At 38.2% G+C, this 22490-nt stretch overlaps 1 protein-coding gene and 1 long non-coding RNA gene across 18 annotated transcripts in view; one reads left to right on the forward strand and one right to left on the reverse strand.

Moving 5' to 3' along the window:
* Positions 1–22490, forward strand: part of MBNL2 (muscleblind like splicing regulator 2) — a 171665-nt gene that overhangs the window by 127156 nt on the left and 22019 nt on the right. For 3 of the 14 annotated variants that reach the window (XM_007960719.3, XM_038007825.2, XM_073014446.1), the window contains one exon: positions 7749–7902. In XM_007960719.3, the coding sequence (XP_007958910.1) occupies positions 7749–7902 (154 nt within the window). Of the gene's footprint in view, positions 1–7064; positions 7119–7748; positions 7903–15983; positions 16020–17305; positions 17401–22490 lie in introns of all 14 variants that reach the window. The other 11 variants (XM_007960718.3, XM_073014445.1, XM_007960715.3 and 8 more) reach the window with 7 other exon arrangements.
* The window catches only part of LOC103214690 (uncharacterized), a 197840-nt gene that overhangs the window by 115375 nt on the left and 59975 nt on the right, over positions 1–22490 (reverse strand). For 3 of the 4 annotated variants that reach the window (XR_012092607.1, XR_012092608.1, XR_012092606.1), the window contains exon 3: positions 19764–19881. This is a non-coding gene — a long non-coding RNA (uncharacterized lncRNA). Of the gene's footprint in view, positions 1–17345; positions 18473–19763; positions 19882–22490 lie in introns of those variants that run through there. The other variant, XR_489690.3, reaches the window with a different exon arrangement.

Consider the following 22490-nt stretch of genomic DNA (forward strand, 5'->3'; position numbering starts at 1 on the left):
CTGGGTTCAGAAACTTCAGACCCACCAGGTCACTCTCTTCTTTCCCTTGCCTACTTCTCTTACTATAGCCACACCATTCTCTAAGGTCAGCTTCTCTACAGGACCTGGGATCAAGGCTTTGGACATCTATAGGGATGCATTCTTACATCTTTTTGACAAGAGAGAGAATGGTGTTTTTATACCAGCTCAAATTAGATATTGGGGCGGGGGAAGAAGTTAAACGTCATTTTGGTGGCTGTCCCTGTGGTCACTGACAGGATGCCGTGATTGACTCAGCCTGGGTCCCAGTGGCTATCCTTGGTCACTGAGGTATGGAATGAGGCCCTGATAATATGAAAATATTAGTCCTTCAAGTAAAAGCATATCTCAAAGATATTGTGGGTTTGGTTCCAGACCGCTGCAATGAAGCGAGTATCACAATAGAACAAATCACATGAATGTTTTGGTTTCCCAGTGCGTATAAAAGTTATGTTTACACTATACTGTGGCCTATTAAATGTGCAAGAACATTATGGCTAAAGAATATATACACACCTTAATTTTAAAATATTGCTTAAAAAATGCTAACCAACAATCAGAGGTTTTAGTGAGTCATATCTTTTTGCTGGTAGAAGATGTTGCCTTGATGTTGCCTTGATGTTGATGGCTGCTGACTGATCAGGGTGGTGACTGGTGAAAGTTGTGATGACTGTGGTAATTTCTTAAAAATAAGACAACAATGAACTTTCCCACATTGATTGACTCTTCCTTTTATGAAAGATTTATCTGTAGCATGCAATGTTATTTGATAGCGTTTTGCCCAGAGTAGAACTTCTTTCAAAATTGGAGTCAATCCTCTAAAACCCTGCTGCTACTTTGTCAACTAAGTTTATATACTTTGCTAAATCTTTTGGTGTCATTTCAACAATGTTCACAGCATCTTAGCCAAGAGTAGAACCCATCTCAAGAAACTACTTTCTTTGCTGCTCCATGAAGCAACTCCTCAGCCATTAAAGTTTTATCATGAAATTGTAGCAATTCGCTCACATCTTCAGGCTCTACTTCTATTAAGAATTCTAGTTCTCTTGCTATTTCCATTATATCTGCAGTTACTTTCTCCATTTAAGTCTTGAACCCCTCTTCCACGAGGATTGGAATTAACTTCTTTCAAACTCCTGTTCATGTTGATATTTTGATCTTCCATGAATCATGAATATTCTTAATGGCATCTAGAATGGTGAATCCTTTACAGGTTTTCAGTTTACTTTGCCCAGATCCATCAGAGGAATCACTATCTATTGCAGCTACGGCCTTACAAAATTTATTTCTTAATTAATAAGACTTGACAGTTGAAATAACTCCTTGATCCATGGGCTGCAGAATAGCTGTTGTGTTAGCAGGCATGAAAACAACATTAATCTCCTTGTACATCTCCACCAGACCCCTTGGGTGATGAGGTACATTGTCAATGAACAGTAATATTTTGAAACAAATCTTTTTTTTCTGAGCAGTAGGTCTCAATTGTGGGCTTAAAACATTCAGTAAACCATGTTGTCAATACATATACTGTCATCCAGGCTTTGTTGTTTCATTTCTAGAGCATAGGCAGAGTAGATTTAGCATAATTCATAAAGGCCCTAGAACTTTCAGAATGGTAAATGAGCATTGGCTTCAACTTAAATTCACCAGCTGCATTAGCTTCTAGCAAGAGTTGGCTGCTGTACTTTGAAGGTTTGAAGCCAGTCTTGACTACTCTGTAGCTCTGAAAGTCCTAGTTGACATCTTCCAATATCTGGCTTTTTTGTCTACATTGACGTCTGTTCTTTAGTGTGGCCACCTTCATCAGTGATCTTAGCTAGATCTTCTTAATAACTTGCTGCAACTTCTCCATCAGCCCTTGCTGCTCACCATACACTTTTATGTTATGGAGATGGCTTGTTTGCTCCAACCTTGTGAACCAATCTCTGCTAGCTTCCAACTGTTCTTTAGTATCTTCCTCTCTCCTTTCAGCCTTCATAGAATTGAGGAGAGTCAGGACCTTGCTCTAAGTTAGGTTTTCAGCCAGCGTGGTGGCTCCTGCCTGTAATCCCAGCACTTTGTGGGGCAGAGGTGGGTGGATCACTGGAAGCCAGGAGTTTGAGACCAGCCTGGCCAACATGGTGAAACCCCATCTCTACTAAAAATACAAAAATTAGCTGGGCATGGTGGCACACGGCTATAAATTCTAGCTACTCGAAGAGCTGAGGCATGAGAATCGCTTGAACCTTTGAAGGCAGAGGTTGTAGTGAACTGAGATCGTGCCCCTGCACTCCAGCCTGGGTGACAGAGTGAGACTCTGCCTCAAGAAAATAAATAAATAAATAAATAAATAAGGCATTGGTTTAAGGGAATGCTATGGCTGGTTAGATCTGTCCAGCCCACTAAAATTTTTTCCACATCGGCAATAAGGCTGTTTTGCTTTCTTATCATTTATATGTTCACTGGAGTAGCACTTTTAATTTCCTTCAAGAACTTTCCCTTTGCAGTCACAACATGGATAACCTTGGCACAAGAAGCATAGCTTTTAGCATATCCTGGCTTTCGATATGCCTTCCTCACTAAGCTTAATCATTTCTAGCTCCAATATGGAGTATGCATTTTAAGTAATAATGTGTGACTCTTTCTTTCACTTTAACACTTAGAGGCCATTTAAAGTTATTAATTGGCCTAATTTCAATATAATTTTGTCTCCGAGAATAGGGAGGCCTGAGGAAGGAGAGAGAGGGGTGATAGCCAGTGAGTGGAGCAGTCAGACCATGCATGACATTTATCGATTAAGTTTGCGGCATGGTTCATGGTGCCCCAAAACAATTAAAATAGTAACATCAAACATCACTGATCACAAATCATCATAAGAGATATAATAACATTAAATTTTAAAATATTGTGAGAATTACCAAAATGTGACAAAGACACAAAGTTAGCACATGCTGTTGGAAAAATGACTCTGATAGACTTAACATAGGGTTGCCACAAACCTTCAATTTAAAAAAACTGAAGTATCTGCGAAGTACCATATAACAAAGTGCAATAAAACAACCTATGCCTGTACTTATTAACACAACATATCAAGGTACTAATAATGACCTTAGGGCTGAGCCCTGATTTCATCTGCCTGTTTTCTCAATGGGCCATTTCTAACATCTGCAACCAATATATACTTCAGTCATTAAAGGAACAATGCATCTAGTATATGTCAGTGGTAGATGACCTGGGCTGATGGGGATAAGAGGGAAAATGGCCATTTACACAAACAGGTCATTTCCCTGCTGCATTTCTTCAAGTCAAAGCTGTACTCTTCTGTGTACCCTTGTACACATTTTCACCTTACATTCATGGTTACATTCATCAAGCTGCATAAAGATTATTGCAGTGGATGCCAACAGTGTTAGTTACCATAGTTTCTTGGATTGTTACACCGTGCCCAAATTTGGAGTTCTGATAAGTCAGAGGATCTTGCAGCATCGTCAAAGACAACCCAAAGGAATGTAGTTTCAGAACAAAAGCCAGGTTCTTTCTGACAATGACATGAAAATTACTGAATCTGTCATGTGTTTTTAGTTGAAGTGAGAGGCTCATTTGAAACCAGCCTAGGTGCTGTTGGATAAAGTCAAAGTTTTGCTACTCTAATGGCAAAATTACTCAGTACATGGAAGAAAAACTATTATTTTATTTCCTTATTTAAAAGGACAAACAGGAGTGATGAATGCAGTTAGAAGATATTAATATTCCATTCACCTGACTTCCATATATAAACCCCAAGCATTTCCAGGGTACAATTTTTATTATTGTCTGGGGATTTCCCACTTATTTTAATTAGATGCTTAAAAAGAATGGAAAGTTTTGACTCCAGAATAAAAGACATTTATTTCCTTTAGAGTCTTATTCTTTTAAATACTTCTTAAAACATAACCATCACAATCACCAGAATTTTTTAAACATGAGAATAAGCCAGACAGAACTTTTCTTCGGTAGTGTTAACACAAAAGGTGTCTGATCTTCAGACAAGCAATCTTTGTTCACATACACCAAAATGGAGTGACACAAGGAAAGAACCATTTTGCAAAAGGAAACAGGACAAGTGGCCATCAGTTAGATATGTTTTGATTGTTCAGGAAAGTCTGTATAGGAACTTTGATTGGCATCCTACTTGTCTACCTTCTTTCCTACTTTAAAGTGACAGCTCTGATCATTGTTGTCAGTATTTTCTGACCCCTCAGATTTGGTCTTTGCCTATCATGCCTGATGTGGGCAGTTGGTTCGATTACCTTGACTTGCAGGTGGATTGGTCCTCAATTCAAAAAAATAAAAGCCTAACTGCCCATAGGACCTCCTCTGACTCATCACCCATGCTCACCAAACTGGAGAGGCCCAGAGAAGCAAAGGCTCAGAATGTTGGTGATGCCAGCCAGATGGATTCCAAGTGGCTGATACATAGTGAGGACTCAATTAACTGTCTTAGTGCTTAAGGAGGATCCTAGGATACACTGGGCTTGGTGATCTATGAGATCTGTTCTAAGCCTGAAGATCTTTCAATGTAGGTAAACATATGCCAGCAGTCAAAATCACTGAAAACTGAGCATCTGTATATGAAAACGGTACATTATAACATGATTATTCATCCACATGGATTTTTAAAATACATTCTCCATATACCTGCTTCACCGTGTGAGATGAACAGCATGTTAATATGCACACCCCACCCTCCAAGACCTCAGTGTTTACTTAAAAAGGAGACATCTGCCCCTAATAAAGAAAACTCACGCCATGGAGTGATAGAAAGAGATACACGTCACTGTCCTGCTCACTCTAGTGTTCTCAGTTTTTTTTACATTCCTAGATTATTCTAAATTCTATGGAAATTAAGTTTCATCACACTAAGACCAGAAGAAGAACATTAACCTTCCAGGTGACAATCCTAAAGGGAAATGTTTATTATTTTTCATTGTACTTGGAGACTTCATTAAATGGTTCCTTGTTAAGTCAAATTTTTGTTCATGAATACCAGCCTTTGGAGACACAATCGCTCTTCTAGTTAACATGTTGAAAAAGATCAACCCATTAGTGGATTCATTCTGTAAATACTTAGGATTGCAAATGGGAAGGGAAAAATTGAGTCCAGAAAGTTAAGGCCAAAATGATTTTGAGTTTAACGATCCAGTTCACGTTCTCGATGTGCTCCATGAGAATAGGCTTTGTAACCTTCTTCAGCTGACGCAAATTAACTGAAGCTCGAAAAACAAAACAAAAGAAAACCCTGCACTGCTTAACAATGCAAAGCTGTGCAAGGATGGAAGATTTGAAACAAAAATGGCATTATGGAAGTTACATGATGTCAAAGTTACATGCAAGGAAAGAATATCCAGTACACAGAAGTTTTGTCAGCTCATTGTTTTTAATGTTCACAATTGTACTTTCACAACATTGATTTCATGTTATTCGATGACCCTGATCAAAACTATCTTCCAAAACATTTTCTTCTCCATTGGCCATTCTAAATCTCTTCTCTGCCTGTAGTTGTTTCTACTTTATTTCTAGTCTCTTCCCATCCACAGCTCTCCCCTTATTCCCTATTATCTCCATACTTCTTATCCTGAATTATAAAACAACAATAAACATCCTTTATCCAGGAAAATGTCATTAACTGTTTCCCATTTTAAAGGTTTAGTACTATCTCATGTCAAATGACAAAGTTCTATTTCAAAACTTTGGAATATAATATTTGTATTTATTAGACAAACCTTAGGGATTTACCTATTGTGCTAAACATAGAAAAGGGTATTTCATTTTTTATTTGCATTGGAGCAATTCCTTTGAATTATTTATTTGCATAGAATTCCATCATAGAATTTTTAATTTTGTTTTTTTTTTTACAACAATTAACAAAGAATTGGAAATTTTTTCATCGTGGTCTAAATCAATCCATATTTGTTTTTATTTCAGTTGTTTAAATGAAACTGTCTTCCCAAAATTATGGTTCTAAGTTAAAGATATTATTTTACTTCTAATCTTTCAAGCAGTTCTTTGCTATTATTTTTAGCTGTTTGCTATTTTTAGCTGTTGTATGTGTTCATTCCAAGAGTTCCACTTTTCATTAATGGGGTTGCTCACTGACTGTAGCTAAAAGTACAAATAGAATTACTAAATAGAAATTATTTTGATACCAGGGGACACTAAATACCTTTTAAAGGGTATTTTCTTAGTATAATCCGGTAAGTTGTTTGAGATAAATGAAATGAACATTTCAAATGTAGTAGAAAACAGAATGGATGATAAGTTGGTTGTTAGAAACAGGATGATGGAATAAAAGTGGGGAATTCTGGAAACTCACTATTTAAATTCAAGACACTAAATTTGGAACTTTAGTCCACATGACAAGACTCACACTAGCAGAGTGAAGACAAGAATTGAGACAATTATCCACATGATTCAGACAAAAAATAAAGATCCAAACCCAACAGTTTCGCCTAAATAATCTTGTGTTTGAATATTTTTTTGCCTGAATTTTTTGTCTCAGTTCGCCACTTCATTTTGTTAGGCTAGCTATGAATTTTAAATTATTTTTATGAAAAATTTCAACTTGGGTCTTATCCTTACTCGATGGATTCATTATTTCATATTTGAAAACTAACTTATCAGAAGTTCTTCGATCCTATGGCCCTTACAAATTTTGCATTTTTTTCTGAAGCAATATAAAAAATGCTTATGGTGTGTATGCAAGCTGCTGTTTTAATTAACTTTCCTGAATTTCAAACATCTATATTTTACTCTCTTATATGCTTTTAACTAAGGTATAGTAGATGCATTTTTGCTTCAATACTAATTTAAGGTGTAATATTCATTTCTTTAGAGAACATTTTTGTTGTTGTGCATGCCTAGTGTTTTGTACGTTGTATATTGCATTCAGAATATTTTTTTCCTTCTCACCTATCCACAATGCAATGCCGTTCCCATGATGCACCTCTGCTTGCTGTTTACCTGTATGTTAATTCGCTTGAATCCCATTGGCCCACTGCCATCATGTGCTCGCTGCCTGTTATTAAAAGACTCAGTCGACTGCCAAAGCAATGAAGCGACCTCTCGAAGCAACTGTAGACCTGGTACTTTGACCTTTCACCTTTCGCTTTGCATGTAGCTTTTCAGAGAACCATCTGAGATTTGTATTACTTGTAAAATATTGGTTGCAAACAATCATTATTAATTTATGGAAAAAATCCAATAAGGTGTTTAGCCATCTCATTCTCATATGTAATCTGTGAAATAAATTAATCCTAACAAATTTTAATACCTTTTCCAAAAGAGTGAAGCAAATTTAAATTATTTGACTCAGAAAATGTTCATTATAATTCTTATTAACCTTTAAATTCAAGAAATTGCCATTTAGTTAAATAAAAGAATAGGTATTAATAATAACACCAATGCTTCCTCCCCCTTAGAATAGTTTAACTCATTTTAAAAGCTGAAGCCATTTTTTTGTTGTTGTTGTTGCTTGATAGTTTTTCTTTTCCTTAGTTGAGATGCTACCGTTTTGGGTTACAGAAATCATGCTTTCGCTCTCAATAACAAATTCTCACTCATTCGACATTGCCGCTGTTTAAATTAAGGTGCATGGCAGAGGCATCTCCTTAGCTGTCATTTTTAAAAAGAATGTTGCAATTGATGATCTCTATGAACACGGAAGTTGTGTTTGCTTTAAGTTAGACATATCTTATCGAATTCTTCATTTCTAGGCCTTTCCCCCTGGTGCTCTTCATCCTTTACCAAAGAGACAAGCACTTGAAAAAAGCAATGGTACCAGTGCGGTCTTTAACCCCAGCGTCTTGCACTACCAGCAGGCTCTCACCAGCGCACAGTTGCAGCAACACGCCGCGTTCATTCCAACAGGTATGTGCCCTTACTGCCCTATGTCCTGTGCCCTTCTGGTCATGTGCTTTCTTCTCATTTCTTTAAGCTGTTTGGTGGCATCTAGTTTGCTTTCGAAGGTATAATACAGTTTGAAATTCATCGTTGTCCTAGCTATCTAAATGTATTTACCTTACTTTGAATGATAGCTAAAGACTGTTAGGATTCTAAAGCCAAATATTTGATAGATTGAAAAGACAGATTTAACCCATGAGAAACAGAGAGCAGTTAGGGCTTTTGGTTTCTCGTATTTACACAAGCCCTGTCAAACTGTTTATGTAAAGAAGACCTTTTATGTGTGACAGTTGAAATTTGTCGTTAACTCTGAATGACCTAAAAAATAGCAATTCCAGTAAATACTAACCATTTTTTTCTATTTCTATTCAGAGCACTAAAACAATGAGACTATTCAAATTAAAGCAATTCTCTACTCATATTTTTATATCCATTCTATCTCTTTCTCCATCCTTCTCAACTTTCACCAAGTTCACAAGTATATAGAGCTCTTATCCTCAGTGTCTAAGCCAATGCCTGATACTATTACGTACCATGTGCATTAACTATGATTCCACTAAAATATCCATTGTAATAGTCATAGAATCTTAGAGTTTAAAGGACTCTTAGTGATCTCCTCATCCAGATGATTGTTTTACAGATGAGAAAACTGAGGCCCCCTAAATGAGAAGTGACTTTCCAAGGTGCCACAACTAATGAGAAAAAGAACTGAGTTTCCCTGTGACCAACTCCATTTACATCACATTCTACCACCCAGACCTGCCTCTATATACATATACCACAGAGTTCTCCTGAAAAAAGAAAAAAGCAGATAAAAGTGAATTTTTGAAAAAGTGACCCCAAAAAGTCAGATAAAAGTAAAAAAACAAAAGTATAAAGCATGTCATCCCTTCCCTATTTGCACCGACATCTCTAACCACAGATACACACACGCACACCATATGCAAAGATAGTCACCATAATTGACTTCGGTTTTCACCTTATAGTCAATGTTAGAAGCAGGGGATAACGTAAGCCCTGGTGGGAAGACCATCCATTGAGTTCTTTGTGAGTCAAAATTCTTCAGCCCACAACAGTGAAATGAAGGTAAATATAAATGAATAACAATTCTAACAAAAAGAGTTTTTTGATTCAAATCCATAAGTTTGAACTTTTCCAGCTTATTATCCATTTCCTTAAATCCCATAGCTTATTAGAGTTAACATCAGAGGGAGGTAAAATATTTCTGTGATATTCTTTGTATAAAATCTGCACTTTGAAATGGATTAGTAACCTGTGAACAATACATATTTTAGTTAAGATATAAATTATGTGAGCAAAGTGGTTTTCAGTGTTTACTTTTCTTATTTTAGTTTTGAACCTATCTTAAATTCACAGACTTGTAGAAGAAATCTCTAATGCAGTATTTATTAGGGGTTCACTCTTACCCTATTACAGCTTTAATTAGTGACATCCCAGTGCTGTTACAGCATAGCAGTGTTTTAACATGTAATCTACTTGAGATAACACATTTGTAAAATAATTACTAGAAGGTAAACTTACGTTAATGTCCTGTGTGGTTTCTACAAAGTGTCTCATTATAGACCTCTTGGCCACTAGATATTTTAAGATTAAAAAAAAAAAATTAAGGAAGAATATACCGAGGGGAAAAATGTAAAAAGAGAAGCCTGTTTCTGAAGAATGGATGTTACTGCCATTACCATGTCCTGGGAATACCTATGGAGCTCTGGTGCTAAGCCTGCCAAAAGACCCGGAAGCCCTCCAGCACATGTTTAATTCTCCAACCCAATAATGACTGATTTGTTAAATCACTGAAAGAATCATCACTTTAAAATATTTCACCTGGAAGCCTTTTAAACATTTCCAAAGCAAGGATAAACAACATCCCTTATGCAATGACCTGATTTTTGTTGATGAAATGTATTGCATGAAGGACCCATGCGGCTGCATTGGCTGCTGTGGTTGTGTACTTCCGCCCTCTGGTGGATTCTTTAGGAACAGCTTAAGTGTGTCTGGCAACCCTCAATACAGTGGGCTTTGGAAGCCAAAAAGTGGGTCCTAGCACACCAATACAGTGACTAGAAGGGTTTCCATTTCTTACAAGACATGAATATCAGAGTGAACAAACATGTGGATCTAGTGTTCTGAAATGGTATTTCAACTGCTAAGAATTTTCATATTTCTCTTAAACGAGGAAAGAGAAAATAATTTTATTAAAAGGAAATTAAAATAATCTTTAACCCACTTAAACCCGTACCAGGAATTTTATTGTTCATTATAGCTCAAGTTTTTGCTTCTGATTTTCTTGCTTATAGGCCACATTTTCAACTTTATTTCTAAAGTGATAAAGATGATAATCACTCATTGTTCATCATTGTTGATTTGAAACCTCTGCAAATCAAGTGAAGATGTTCAAAAATAATTCTTACAACTTGGTACATAGAGGACCCACTACTTTTAAATGAACAGATTTTGATTTTTCTATAAATGTTTTACATAAACGTAAATATAAAACAAAAAAGCATTTTGTGTTTTCCTGAAGGTTGCCCTTGATCAAAAACCATTCATAGTTAAAGCTTTTGATATGATACTAAAATTCTTCCATTGACACAATGTGAATTTGGATTTTGGGAATTCTGCCTCCAGTTTGCAAAGATATTAATATAAAATGTTATGCAAAATATGAGAGTCTTCTCCCAAACCATGCTAAGATCATTATTGCCCTAGTTGATGCCCTACTACATTTGCTGCGGGTGGAAGTTTTCTTTTTTCTTTTTTTCTTTTTTGATTGGGATTATTTTAACCAAGTAGTTAGATTTTTTCTTTTCTATGTTAGGAAAGTGGCAAAACCACACACACTTACAAAAATAGCAGCATAATAATTCTTGGCATTTCTCTGACAGGTTTATTCTAAGTTACTGTAAGTGTTCTTATAGACATTATCTCATTATTCTTCAAGATGTTGCAGTTCTGTTAGTGGCAGGCATGGTTATTTGCATTTTGCAGATGGAAAAACTGAGGCTGTGTCTACACTGCAAAGTGGAATACATAATTAATGGAACTACCCAGATAATTCTGGCTCACAGATATGACAGCTGAAATATTTGTGCAACTGAAGCAGAAAACATTTGAGAAGTCTTTGTTCATAGAATTGGTGCCTTAGTGAAATGCTTCAACTGATCAGAACAAAGGCAACCCACAGAATCCTTCCTTGATTTATTTCATTACATTGAAAGTACAGAATAAGTAGAACAGGGGACAGTGTCCAGATATGGCCTAATGATGAGAAATGTGTAAATGTTACATCAGATTGTCACATGACTTGGTGAAAGATTGATCAGTGTTTAGTGGCATCTATATCTGCATAAGCACAACAAAATTTATTCCACTCAATTCAGCAAACATACCTTGAACCCGTAGTATGTTCTGGGTTCCAGAGCCAGTAATGAGAATACAAAAGAGTTCATAATGAGGTGAAAACCAAATATTATGCAGAGGATGAAACAGTACCTGAGGGTCTGGGCAAAGCTATTCAAGAGTGAAGGAGAGGGGACAATGAATTATGCCTCCAGCATGTGCACCAGGTGGTGGTTACGAAGGATATGGAGAAAGAAGACTTTCCGAAGTAGGAGAAGTTTGCCTAGGAGTTTGAAAGAGAAGCAAGATTTTATCAGAGGGGGAAAAGCATCCCAGTTGGGATGTGGGAAGAGTGTACTTGAAGAATAGAAAATTGTCCATCAAAACTATAACATAAAGTATATACAGGGTGTATGCAGAGAGTAGAGGATGGGAGTGTTATACAAAGGCAGAGATGTGGCATTGAGTAAGGGAGCCACACATGCATAAGCTATGCATTTCCAATATTCACAGCATTATTAGGCCACTTAGAGAGAGAGGCTCATGGAATTAATTTGGTTAAGGATTTCAGCCACATCCAGGACTGAAGCCAAAGTGACATGACTGATCCTAGCCCAGTGCGGCTGTGGGAGCTGTGGATTATTTGCAGTACCACTGATATTCACATGCATGGCACAGCAAAGCTCTCCAAGAGACCCTCCGCTCCACATTTGAATGAAAGAAAAATAAGAGGGCATTTTTATAGGTGTAACTTTTTTTGTTTTTGAGACAGAGTCTTACTCTGTCACCCAGGCTAGAGTGCAGTGGCGTGATCTTGGCTCACTGCAACTTCCGCCTCCCAGGTTCAAGCGATTCTCCTGCCTCAGCCTCCTGAGTAGCTGGGGTTACAGGCATCTGCCATCGCACCCGCCTAATTTTTTTGTATTTTTCGTAGAGACAGGGTTTTACCATCTTGGCCAGACCATTCTTGATCTCCTTGACCTTTTGATCCACCCGCCTCGGCCTTCCAAGGTGCTGGGATTACAGGCGTGAGCCACTGCACCCGGCCAGGTGTAACTTTGAATCCATCCATGGTTGACTCTAAAACGGAGCAACTCACAAACTGGGTATTTTATTAAATTTTAGAAACAAATCACTCCCAGCACACTTCTTACTAATGGCGGAGAACATTCATTCAACACATTGACCACCTACTATGTGCCCCATAGACCTAGACAGACAAGATCTCTGCTCTCCCAGAGTTTACAAGAAAGGGGGAAAGGTCAATGTTCAACAAATATCCATAGAAAATGCAATTAGAATTTATTTATTTATTTATTTATTTGTTTATTTATTTATTTATTTTGAGATGGAGTCTTGCACTGTAGCCCAGGCTGGAGTGCAGTGGTGCGATCTTTGCTCATTGCAACCTCCACCTCCTGGGTTCAAGTGATTCTCTTGCCTCAGCCTCCTGAGTAGCTGGGATTATAGACACGCACCACCACGCCCAGCTAATTTTTGTATTTTTAGTAAAGATGGGGTTTCGCCATGTTGGGCAGGCTGGTCTTGAACTCCTGACCTCAGGTGATCCACCCGCCTCGGCCTCCCAAAGTTTTTGGATTACAGGTGTGAGCCACCGTGCTCGGCCATTTTTTTTATGAGTACAGGTTGAGTACTCCTTGATTCAAAATGCTTGGTACCAGAAATATTTCAGATTTTGGATTTTTTTTTTTTGGATTTTAGAATATTTGGATTACATTAACTAGTTGAGCACCCCAAATTTGAAAATCTGAAATCTGAAATGCTCCAAGAAGCATTTTCTTTGAGGGGCATGTTAGCACTCGAAAAGTTTTGGATTTTAGAGCGTTTTGGGTTCAGATTTTCAGACTTGGAATGCTCAACCTGTACTATGAATGAAAAAGTAGAGTTCAGTGAGATTAAAAATAGAAACTGACTTGATGGCATGGGGAGGTAGGTAAAATAACAACTGAGCATTTTCTAAAGAAGTGACATATACCCTGAGATCTGGAAGATGAAAAAAGTGAGGTGAAGATTATTCTAGGCCAAGGGGACAGCTTGTGGGAAGCTCAAAAATAGAACAAATGTGTAATGTGTTCAGTTCAAAGAAAAGAAAAATTAATCTGTCTGTATCATGGTGCCAGGGAAGAGAGGTGTAGGAGGGCCTGGGGAGGTAGTCAGAGACTAGACCACAGGGGACCTTTATCCTAAAAGCAATGAGAAACCACTGAATGGTTTCCAGCGGAGGAGTGGCCAGGCCTGCATTTGGAAAGATCTACTCTGCCAGCAGCTGGAGAATGAACTAAGGAGGGACGAGAATGGAAGCAGGAAGACCACGTAGGATGTTATCACATAGCCCAGCCTAGAGATAATGGTGACCAGGACTTCAGATGTGGCAGTTGTGACGGACAAACAGATGACTGCAAGCTGCATGCTAGAAGCAGGATTGCTTTGGCTGATTGGTGAGCTGGACCTGGGAAGTTCACAAGGGGAAGGGGTATCAGGCCTAACTTTCAGTTCAGACTAGAGCTCTACTTAGATGGTGATGCCCATCAGGTATCTCCTGAGGTGTAGAAAGTTTCTCCCATCCAAGTCCTAACCAGGCCCGACCCTGCTTAGCTTCAGAGATCAGATAAGATCAGGCGCTTTCAGGGTGGTGTGGCCATAGACCGAGGCGTAGAAAGTTTCTGTGAAAAGATCAAAGTTCGGCCCTGTTCCATTTGATACACTTATGAGACATCCAAGCAGAGAGGTGAGGGGGGCATTTAGAGGAAAGGACCTAGAACGTGAAGAAATCTGCATGGGATACACAAACATGGAAGCTCCTGGAATCCAAACCCATGAAGTGAATGATACACCACAGGAAATGCAGCATAGATGAAAAGGACACATGACTGAGTCCTGAGGAACTCCAGCATAGAGAGAGTGAGTTCAGGGAAGGAAGGTTGTTCAGCAAAGTAGACAAAGGGACTTGCCAGAAAGAAAAATGTGTGTGTATGTGTGTGTGTGTGTGAGTGTGATCAAAAATCTAAGGGAAGACAGTGGCTTCCGATGGAGGGAAGGGCGGAGTGCTGAATGCTGCTGAGAATCAGGAACAGTGAGGTGAGGATGGGAGAGTTCCTGCTGGCTGCAGCAATATGGGATTTTCCTGGTGATTGGCATTCACAATTTAAGTGCAGAGGTCAAATGAAAGCCAAATTGAAGAGGAATGAACACTCAGTAGGGATAGGGAAGTAAACATTTATGTGCAGGTAGATTTCCAGAAGTTTGATTGTGAAGATGAGAGAATAGGGCTGGAGAAAGGTTTAAGTTGGATGTATTGGCCCACATTTGTTGAAGACTATGGCTGTAGCCCAGTTAAATAGCCCCCTTTCCTGACTAGGTCATGTTAGCTTGATCAAAATGTAGTTCAGGCAAAAAGTTGCCCTCTAGCGTGAACAGCTCCACAGAGAATGAAGACCTACACATCTCAGATTCTCCAACTAATATCTCAGAAGTCAGTTCTGAAACTCTAAGAGGGCATTCCTATATTCACAAGAAACTACTTCTCAGGCACCTACATGACACGCAGTCTTCAGTGATCTAAATCCTTGTATTACTTTTTTTTTCATGGAACTGAACCAGTAGCAGATAATTCCCCAAAGCTTTCAATACAGTTTTCTTTCAGTTCTCCACAACATGCATGAATATAATATTCATGGTCAGAGTTTCCTGATGCGTGTATGTTAATTATGACCACCACAAGTAAGACAGCTATTTCTAAGAAAGGGTTGAAATCGCCCCTCCCACCTCCTACCTCCCCACTCAGACACCAACTTGAGATATCCTAGTTTTGCCAGAAATCCTCCTCAGGGATCACCTTGTAGTAGTCATGACAAAATTCCTTAGCCCCGGTCCTAACTCAGCTGCAACTCTGCATTATTTTGCCTCTACAGTGTTTAGGCTTTATTGCCAGGCACTACTCCTTTATCACAATGAATCTTACAACAGAGAGAAGACCATGTGCTCATACAGGTCATTCCCTGTAAGAACCTCAGTCTTCCTAGGTGATTGGGCTTGCAAGCAGTAATCTAAAATTCACCCATCCTGCCCTGCAAGTTTCTGATTTGGAGAATATCTTAAATCTTAAATACTGTTCTTATTTTCATACCATTGTTGACACAAAACATTTACAGTCAAACAAACAAGTAAACTTTTAATGCAGGAAGTTCAGTGTATTCTACTGAATATAAAAGATGACCTGGATTTAGGAAGAGAATTCTATTTCTACCCTTCCCCTTGACCCACACCATGCATGACCTTGGAGGAGTTACTATGCCTCAGATTTTTCATCTGTAAAATACCTACTTCCTACCTTGGAGGATTAACTTGATAATGTCTGTAAAATACTTTGAGGTCTTAGAGGAAGGACACCACAGCATTATCACATGTCATTCTTATTAGAATCATGTCGATGCATATGAATAGAAAGTGTGGACAGTGGTCTAAGGAGTGAGCTTGGAATAATATTGGCTTAAAATAAGTCTGATATATTTGTGTCTGTACTGACAATGTGAATGGCCCTAAAAGACTGTGTTAACTAACCCTACTTATTTCTGGTTGTGCTTCAATCTCACTTTGAATGTTAACTCTAAACCGCTAACCTGTTTCTTTCCCTTTATTCACTTTTTCCACCCACCATTGCATGACATCAGGGTCAGTTTTGTGCATGACACCCGCTACCAGTATTGGTAGGTTTCAACCTTTTTTATTTGTCTTTTATATGATGTACAATACCTTCACTTGCTTGAAATTTATTTCAGAGATGGTAGAAATGCTACAGGAAGTAGTAGATTTGAAGGCTTATTTGGCTTTAGAGTTAACATATAGGTTTTTAAAAATGTACTTGTATATTTAAGAAAATGACGGTTTTAATGTGACCTCTTGTGCTAGAACAATCACTACAAAAACATAAAGCCACAAGTACGAGTCTGCTTTTTAATGATTTGTGTTTTGTTTCTCTTTATAGTTTATATGGTATAGCGTAAGGAACAGAGCTTACTCTATCAGCGAGGCAGGCTAATTTCATCAATGTTTGAAAGTTTCATAGTGGTGTGCCTTTATCTCCTCTTTGCTGTGTGTTAGAGCGATCAGAGTTTCCCAGAAGTATTCATTTTTTACAAATTATAAATGGATATATTTTGAAACGAATGTCTGAGCTTCTTAACTTAATTATCTTTTCTAATTTTAAGTGTTGATTTATTTGGCATGATTTTTCTGGACCTCAGCATTCCCTTAGCCATTCAATTTTAATAGCAGATAGTTGTCTTCACACACATGAATGCCTTGGTACAAACGTCTGTCTTTAAGACATGTGGATTAGATCTATTTAGAGTCAAGAAAAAGGAACATTGCAAATTTTGCCTGGCTATTTCAGAGTAACTGTGTTATAATTTGCATCAAGGCTATGATGTTTGCTCCATCGTTTATTGATTCAAATAAACCACAACCCACAGCAGTTCCATTTCATGTAAGCAGTTCCAAATTGAAAAAAAAAATTCAATTTCACCATAATTCCAAAGAACATCCTATCCCAAATTAGGCCTCCATATAGAGATTTGGATGTCTCAGAATTTATGATTAAAAGTGATGATCACATATTTTTGCTTCATCAGATATCACCTTTCACAATTTTAGAAACAACCATTATTACATACACCGTATACTCTGAATTGGGAATGGATCTATTGTTAGAAGTAAAATGTTTGTAAATACATCAACCAAAGTAATCTGCTTTGGCCTTTCTGGGAATCACTGATTATGTTTTAAAACTTCCTTTAATTGTACTTGTAATAAGCTATTTTCCCTTTTTTATTTCTCTCCCATGCTTCCTTGCTTTGCATTGTGATTGCATGCCATCTGCTGGTTTAACCCATGATGGCTTGCTGCTCTGATATTCACCATGCCAAAATACCACTTCTATTACCATAATGCTACACCCTCCTGTTCATTGCTCCCATGGTTCCCCTCCTGAAAGTACCCATGATGCACAGCGCTACGTCCGCCACTGTCTCTGCAGCAACAACTCCTGCAACAAGTGTCCCCTTCGCAGCAACAGCCACAGCCAATCAGGTTTGCTCCTTTTAAAGCTTTCTTTCACAAATCCCAAACTCTAAATGAGTGCTGATATTTAAAAAAAAAATTCTCAGTGAGAATTTTTTTTTCATGTTTATCCATCAAATTTTATTTTTTTAATTAGTTTATAGCAAGCATTTTACAGACAGGTTGCACTTATTTAGAGTTAACATTTACTGCAAATAATGATGTAGCTATGTTTTGTGTTGCACTGTTTGTTTTCGTACCTAATATTGTGTAATTAACCTGACAGGCTTAAATTCCTTTTAGTACAGCATTACCTATCCAGTGGTTTGTGAATGGCCACATAAAAATCGTAGATGCGCACCCATGGGTGCTTCAAAACTGGCTCTATTTTAATTCGGTTCATTCAGACCCCATCATCTGTGTGGAGGAAGAAATTCTCCTCTTAGAAAGTCTTCCCTTTGGCCTAAGTGTCATATTTGAGGTCTGAATAATTCTTATGATCATTTGACCTCGGTCTTAGGTTCTGCCAAACTCACTTGGCTCCCACTTCACAATCTGCTCCAATACTGGCCTAAGAGCCAAACCATCCAGAATGAAGAGTCATGGGTGCCGCTGAACTCACAAAGGCTGGATATAACTGATGAGGAGCGTTTAACTCTGTTGGTTTAATGCATGTGCCAGTGAGACCATGGATGTACTATTTCGTAGTGACAGCCAGCTGCTATTTCCTACTCTATGGTCACAAGCTGACTGTATTCCTGACCCTAGCCTCCCAACTTGCAAACATGTGCTTCTAGCCACAAGGAGACAGCGTGAGGGTGAATGAGCAGAAACTCTCACCTCGCCTGGGAAAATACTTCATTGCGCATGCCCTCCCTTCACAGTAGAACAATTTTGGTTTGGTTTTTAGTTTTGTTTCATGGGTTTTTAAAAATAAAATCAGCTCTGCTAATAAAAGATGACAAGGGATAAAAGAAACTAGGGGAAATTGTGTTGGGGGATCATGGCAGTCCCAACCCGCATTCTGCAGGCTGGGAGGGCTGAGTCATGCTGCTTTCCACGTTCAAGTGAATCCACGATTCCAGCTCTGCAGGTTTCATCTCTACAAAGAGAGGCGTGAGTGGACAGGAATGCAGGAATAAAAGTTAAACCCCGTGACAGTGCTGACTGTGCCCTCAGCATTGTGACAGAGCAGGAGAGAGCAGAGAGTGGGGGAGGGAGGAGAGGCTGAACAGCAGTGCAGAGGCAGGTGTCAATCAACTGTGGACGATTCTTCAGCAATTCACTCCCACCTCTAAAATGCCAACCCGTCCTCCGAGGAAAGCCAACCCAGCTTCGAAACAAACAGAACAAAGAGCAGGCAAGGATGAGTTCCTTAGCTGGGAAGACGGTGATGATGATGATGATGATGATTTAATGTGGGATGGGAGAAGGGAGAGAGACTGCATCTTTCCATTATTAGGTCCAAAGCTCTTCTCAATCATTCACTCTCAATAGGGAAGCTGGATACATGTTTCTTTCAAGTCTTAAGTCCTGCCTCCTTGAACTATGTTTAGTGATTTTTGACCCAATCTTTGTTACAAAGTGCTTTTATAAGAAAGTTTGGACTGAGTGCAGCGCCTCATGCTTGTAATCCCAGCACTCTGGGAGGCCGAGGGAGGAGCATCACTTGAGCCCAGGAGTTGGAGACCAGCCTGAACAACATGGTAAAATCTGGTCCGTACAAAAATACGAAAAAAAAAAACAGCCAGCATGATGCCATACACCTGTAGTCCCAGCTACTTGGGAGGCTGAGGTGGGAGGATCACCTGAGCCCAGGGAGGTTGAGGCTGCAGTGAGCCATGATAGTGCCATGGCACTCTAGCCTGGGTGACAGAGTGAGACCCTGTCTCAAAATAAAATACAAGTTTGAAGTATAATATAGTAGTATTTGTTACAGTGAAATTCTATATGGTAAGTTTAGCCTTTTGGGCACTTAGAGATCTTTTTTAAGAAAGGAAAAGAAGCCAAGATAAAGAAACACTTTAGAGTTGTAGGATAAATTATTTTATCATGATAAATATTTGACCATGTGTCATATATATCATTCAAGCCTAGTGATTCTTTGGCTCCGTTTGGTAGAAAAAAACTTTGAGAGATTCCATACGTATATTCAAGTTTCTCTCTCTCTCTCTCTGTGTGTGTGTGTGTGTGTGTGTGTGTGTGTGTGTGTGTGTGTGTGTTTCTAGGGAGGCAGAGGTTGGAAGCATGGAATATTCAGAAGCTAAAATACATCACTTTCAGGCAGGGTGTGAATGGAAAAGGAAATACATTGAAGTTTCAACTTCTTTAATTGCAAGCGTAGCTGAAGTTTCATTTCAATTTAATCCAAAGAAATATAATTAAAGGAGTACCTGACAGTAGCTTCAAGAATCCTATATTCTGTGTTTTGCAGTTTATCAGATGTAGTAGTTGCTGCTGGATTCCACTTAAATGATGAAGAGAAATCCTTTAGCAGCTCTTGATGCAAGTCTGCTTGCACATGAAAAACATGAAAAAATAAATTATAGTGAACACAAATTTCCAGATATGATATTCTTTATGTATTTTCAATAGGTTTCAAAGAGCAAAGCATTGACAAAAGACCTTGGCAATTCTTTTAACATCCAATCATAGGAAACCCAGAGCTTGTTAATGACTAAAATAACAAGTTATCATCTTGTTAAGATTTCACTCTTTAAACTCAAATAGAATCATACCCATGTGGATTATATAAGTCATTTAAACATAATGAATCTCAGTTTCCTCATTTGTGAAAGGAGGAGTAGAACTAGATGCCCCTGGAGTCCCTCTCAGCTTTGAGATTCAGTGAACCAAAGGTTCAGTGACTATTGTTTTAGGCCCAAAGCATGAGATTACAAAGATAAACATAAATAGAATGGAAAGTGGAACTAATGATTCCAGAGTTCAGTGACTGATAAGCACCCTGCCTTCTTTTCTGTCTTTAACACAAAATGTAGTTGGATTTTGACAGATTTTTTGTTAATTTGATCAATTCAGACTGTCAGTTCAAATATTTAAAAATCTCATAAGCATTTGTAATTACATACAAATCATTTATTGAAGAAAGAGGATAGGTTTAAACATCCCATGACAGCTTCTTAGGTCCAGTGCAATTTACACGTTACCCCATGGTGAGCCAAGCTGAACAAGCTGCTCTATCCTCAGGCTGAATCAAAGTGCCACCAATAACAGTTTTCACTGAACTTGGACTGGTGGTTTGAGATTAAATAAGGACAGAATTCAAATATATTTGGGAAATACAAAATGTTTTTTGATTGTTTAGCTTTAGGAACAGATAAGGAAACAAAAATATAATAAACAAATTTACTAAGCACTCTTTTCTGTTTCAATTAAGGTATTTGGGCCTTAACAGACAAATTATACCTAATAGTAATAATATGATTATTATAAACCTCTTATTATGTGCCAGGTATGATTCTAAATGGTCTCTCTCAGGTAATATATTACATATCATATTATACATTCTATTATATACTGTGTAAGAGAGGATACTTATGTATAGATGTAGACACTCAATTCTTCACAATAGTTTTATGAGATGGGTGCAATGATCATCACCCGCATTTGATAGGTGGTAAAACTGAAACAAAAGTTAGCTACCTCAGCCAAAGTCAGACAGCTTCTCCATGGTCTTGCTGGAGTTTAAACCTGACTCCAGAAGACCTGATTTAACCGTGATGGTACACTGCCTTAGCAGCTCAAGCTAAGATGAATCCTACACTGGAGAGATGAGCTGGATTTGAACAGAGCCTTGAGCTAGCTATGTAAAGTAGCCAGGTCATCTTTAGAAACCATATAAAAGGCCAGGCGCAGTGGCTCATGCCTGTAATCCCAGCACTTTGGGAGGCCAAGGTGGGCAGATCACCTGAGGTTGGGCGTTCGAGACCAGCCTGACCAACGTGGAGAAACCCTGTCTCTACTAAAAATACAAAATTAGCCAGGCATGGTGGCACATGCCTGTAATCCCAGCTACTCAGGAGGGTGAGGCAGGAGAATCGCTTGAATCCAGGAGGCAGAGTTTGCTATGAACTGAGATCACGCAACTGCACTCCAGCCTGGCCAAGAAGAGCGAAACTCTGTCTCAAAAAAAAAAGAAAGAAAGAAAGAAACCATATAATGGACCTTATTATTTCAGTGTGATAAAATAACCAGTGAAAATTATCAATAATTTTTATAGAAGTAAGATAGCCTAAGAAAAAATTAGTCCTTTGTCTTAGGGAAACAGGTTCATGGGTTTCTTTTGTCATAGACTTTGTTCCTAACCTCTACTAATCATCTCAGAAATAGCTTGTTAACAAAAAAAAATTGGTTGGCGGGGGGAAATGATAGGTAGCATGTAAATTAGTCAATTTGAGTCCATTGACCAAGGACCAGAATGTGTAAATCTGTCAAAGATGCCTATATTGAAACAAATTTAATCTTAGAATGTACATTAAGAGAGGTAAAGCTTAGTAATGGATTACCTGTTTTTTCATAAGAAAAGAAATTTTAATAAAATGAGAGTGCAGAGTAAAATTCCTGAGCTCAAATTATTATAATATTCTAAGTTATAATTTGTTTAGTATTTTTTATTTCAAAGTTATATTCTATTTCAAAGGGAGATAAAACAATTTTCAAATAAATACATTTTAAGTTTCTTCATTTATATACAGAGATCATTTAATTTACTTAATAACACTCTTAAAGGCACAATTAAAATACAATTTATCCTCTGAATCTTTCCCTGAACATCTCTCTCCTCCTCCCCCAGCAAGAAGTACTTTCCCTGTCCTCTGAATTCTACAAGGACTTTGCACATTCCTTAAGGCACTATCATTAAATAGAAAGACAAATGCAAGTCTACAAAGAAAGCTGGGGCAGCATCGAGTTTAGCTGGAGAATAACTCCCATTCAGATTGATCAGAGCATCTGTTTGTGGGAGCGGCTGCAGCGTAGGTTTGATTCTGATTGTGTGGGACCTTGATACCGAGTTAAAGGGTTCGGCCCTGAGTTGGCCACTGCAGGATTTTCAAGCAGGATAGTGATGGAAACGGTACTCTAGGAAGAGAAAGCAGATG

Source organism: Chlorocebus sabaeus, chromosome 3 (assembly GCF_047675955.1).
Source record: "Chlorocebus sabaeus isolate Y175 chromosome 3, mChlSab1.0.hap1, whole genome shotgun sequence".
Classification (NCBI taxonomy): domain Eukaryota; kingdom Metazoa; phylum Chordata; class Mammalia; order Primates; family Cercopithecidae; genus Chlorocebus; species Chlorocebus sabaeus.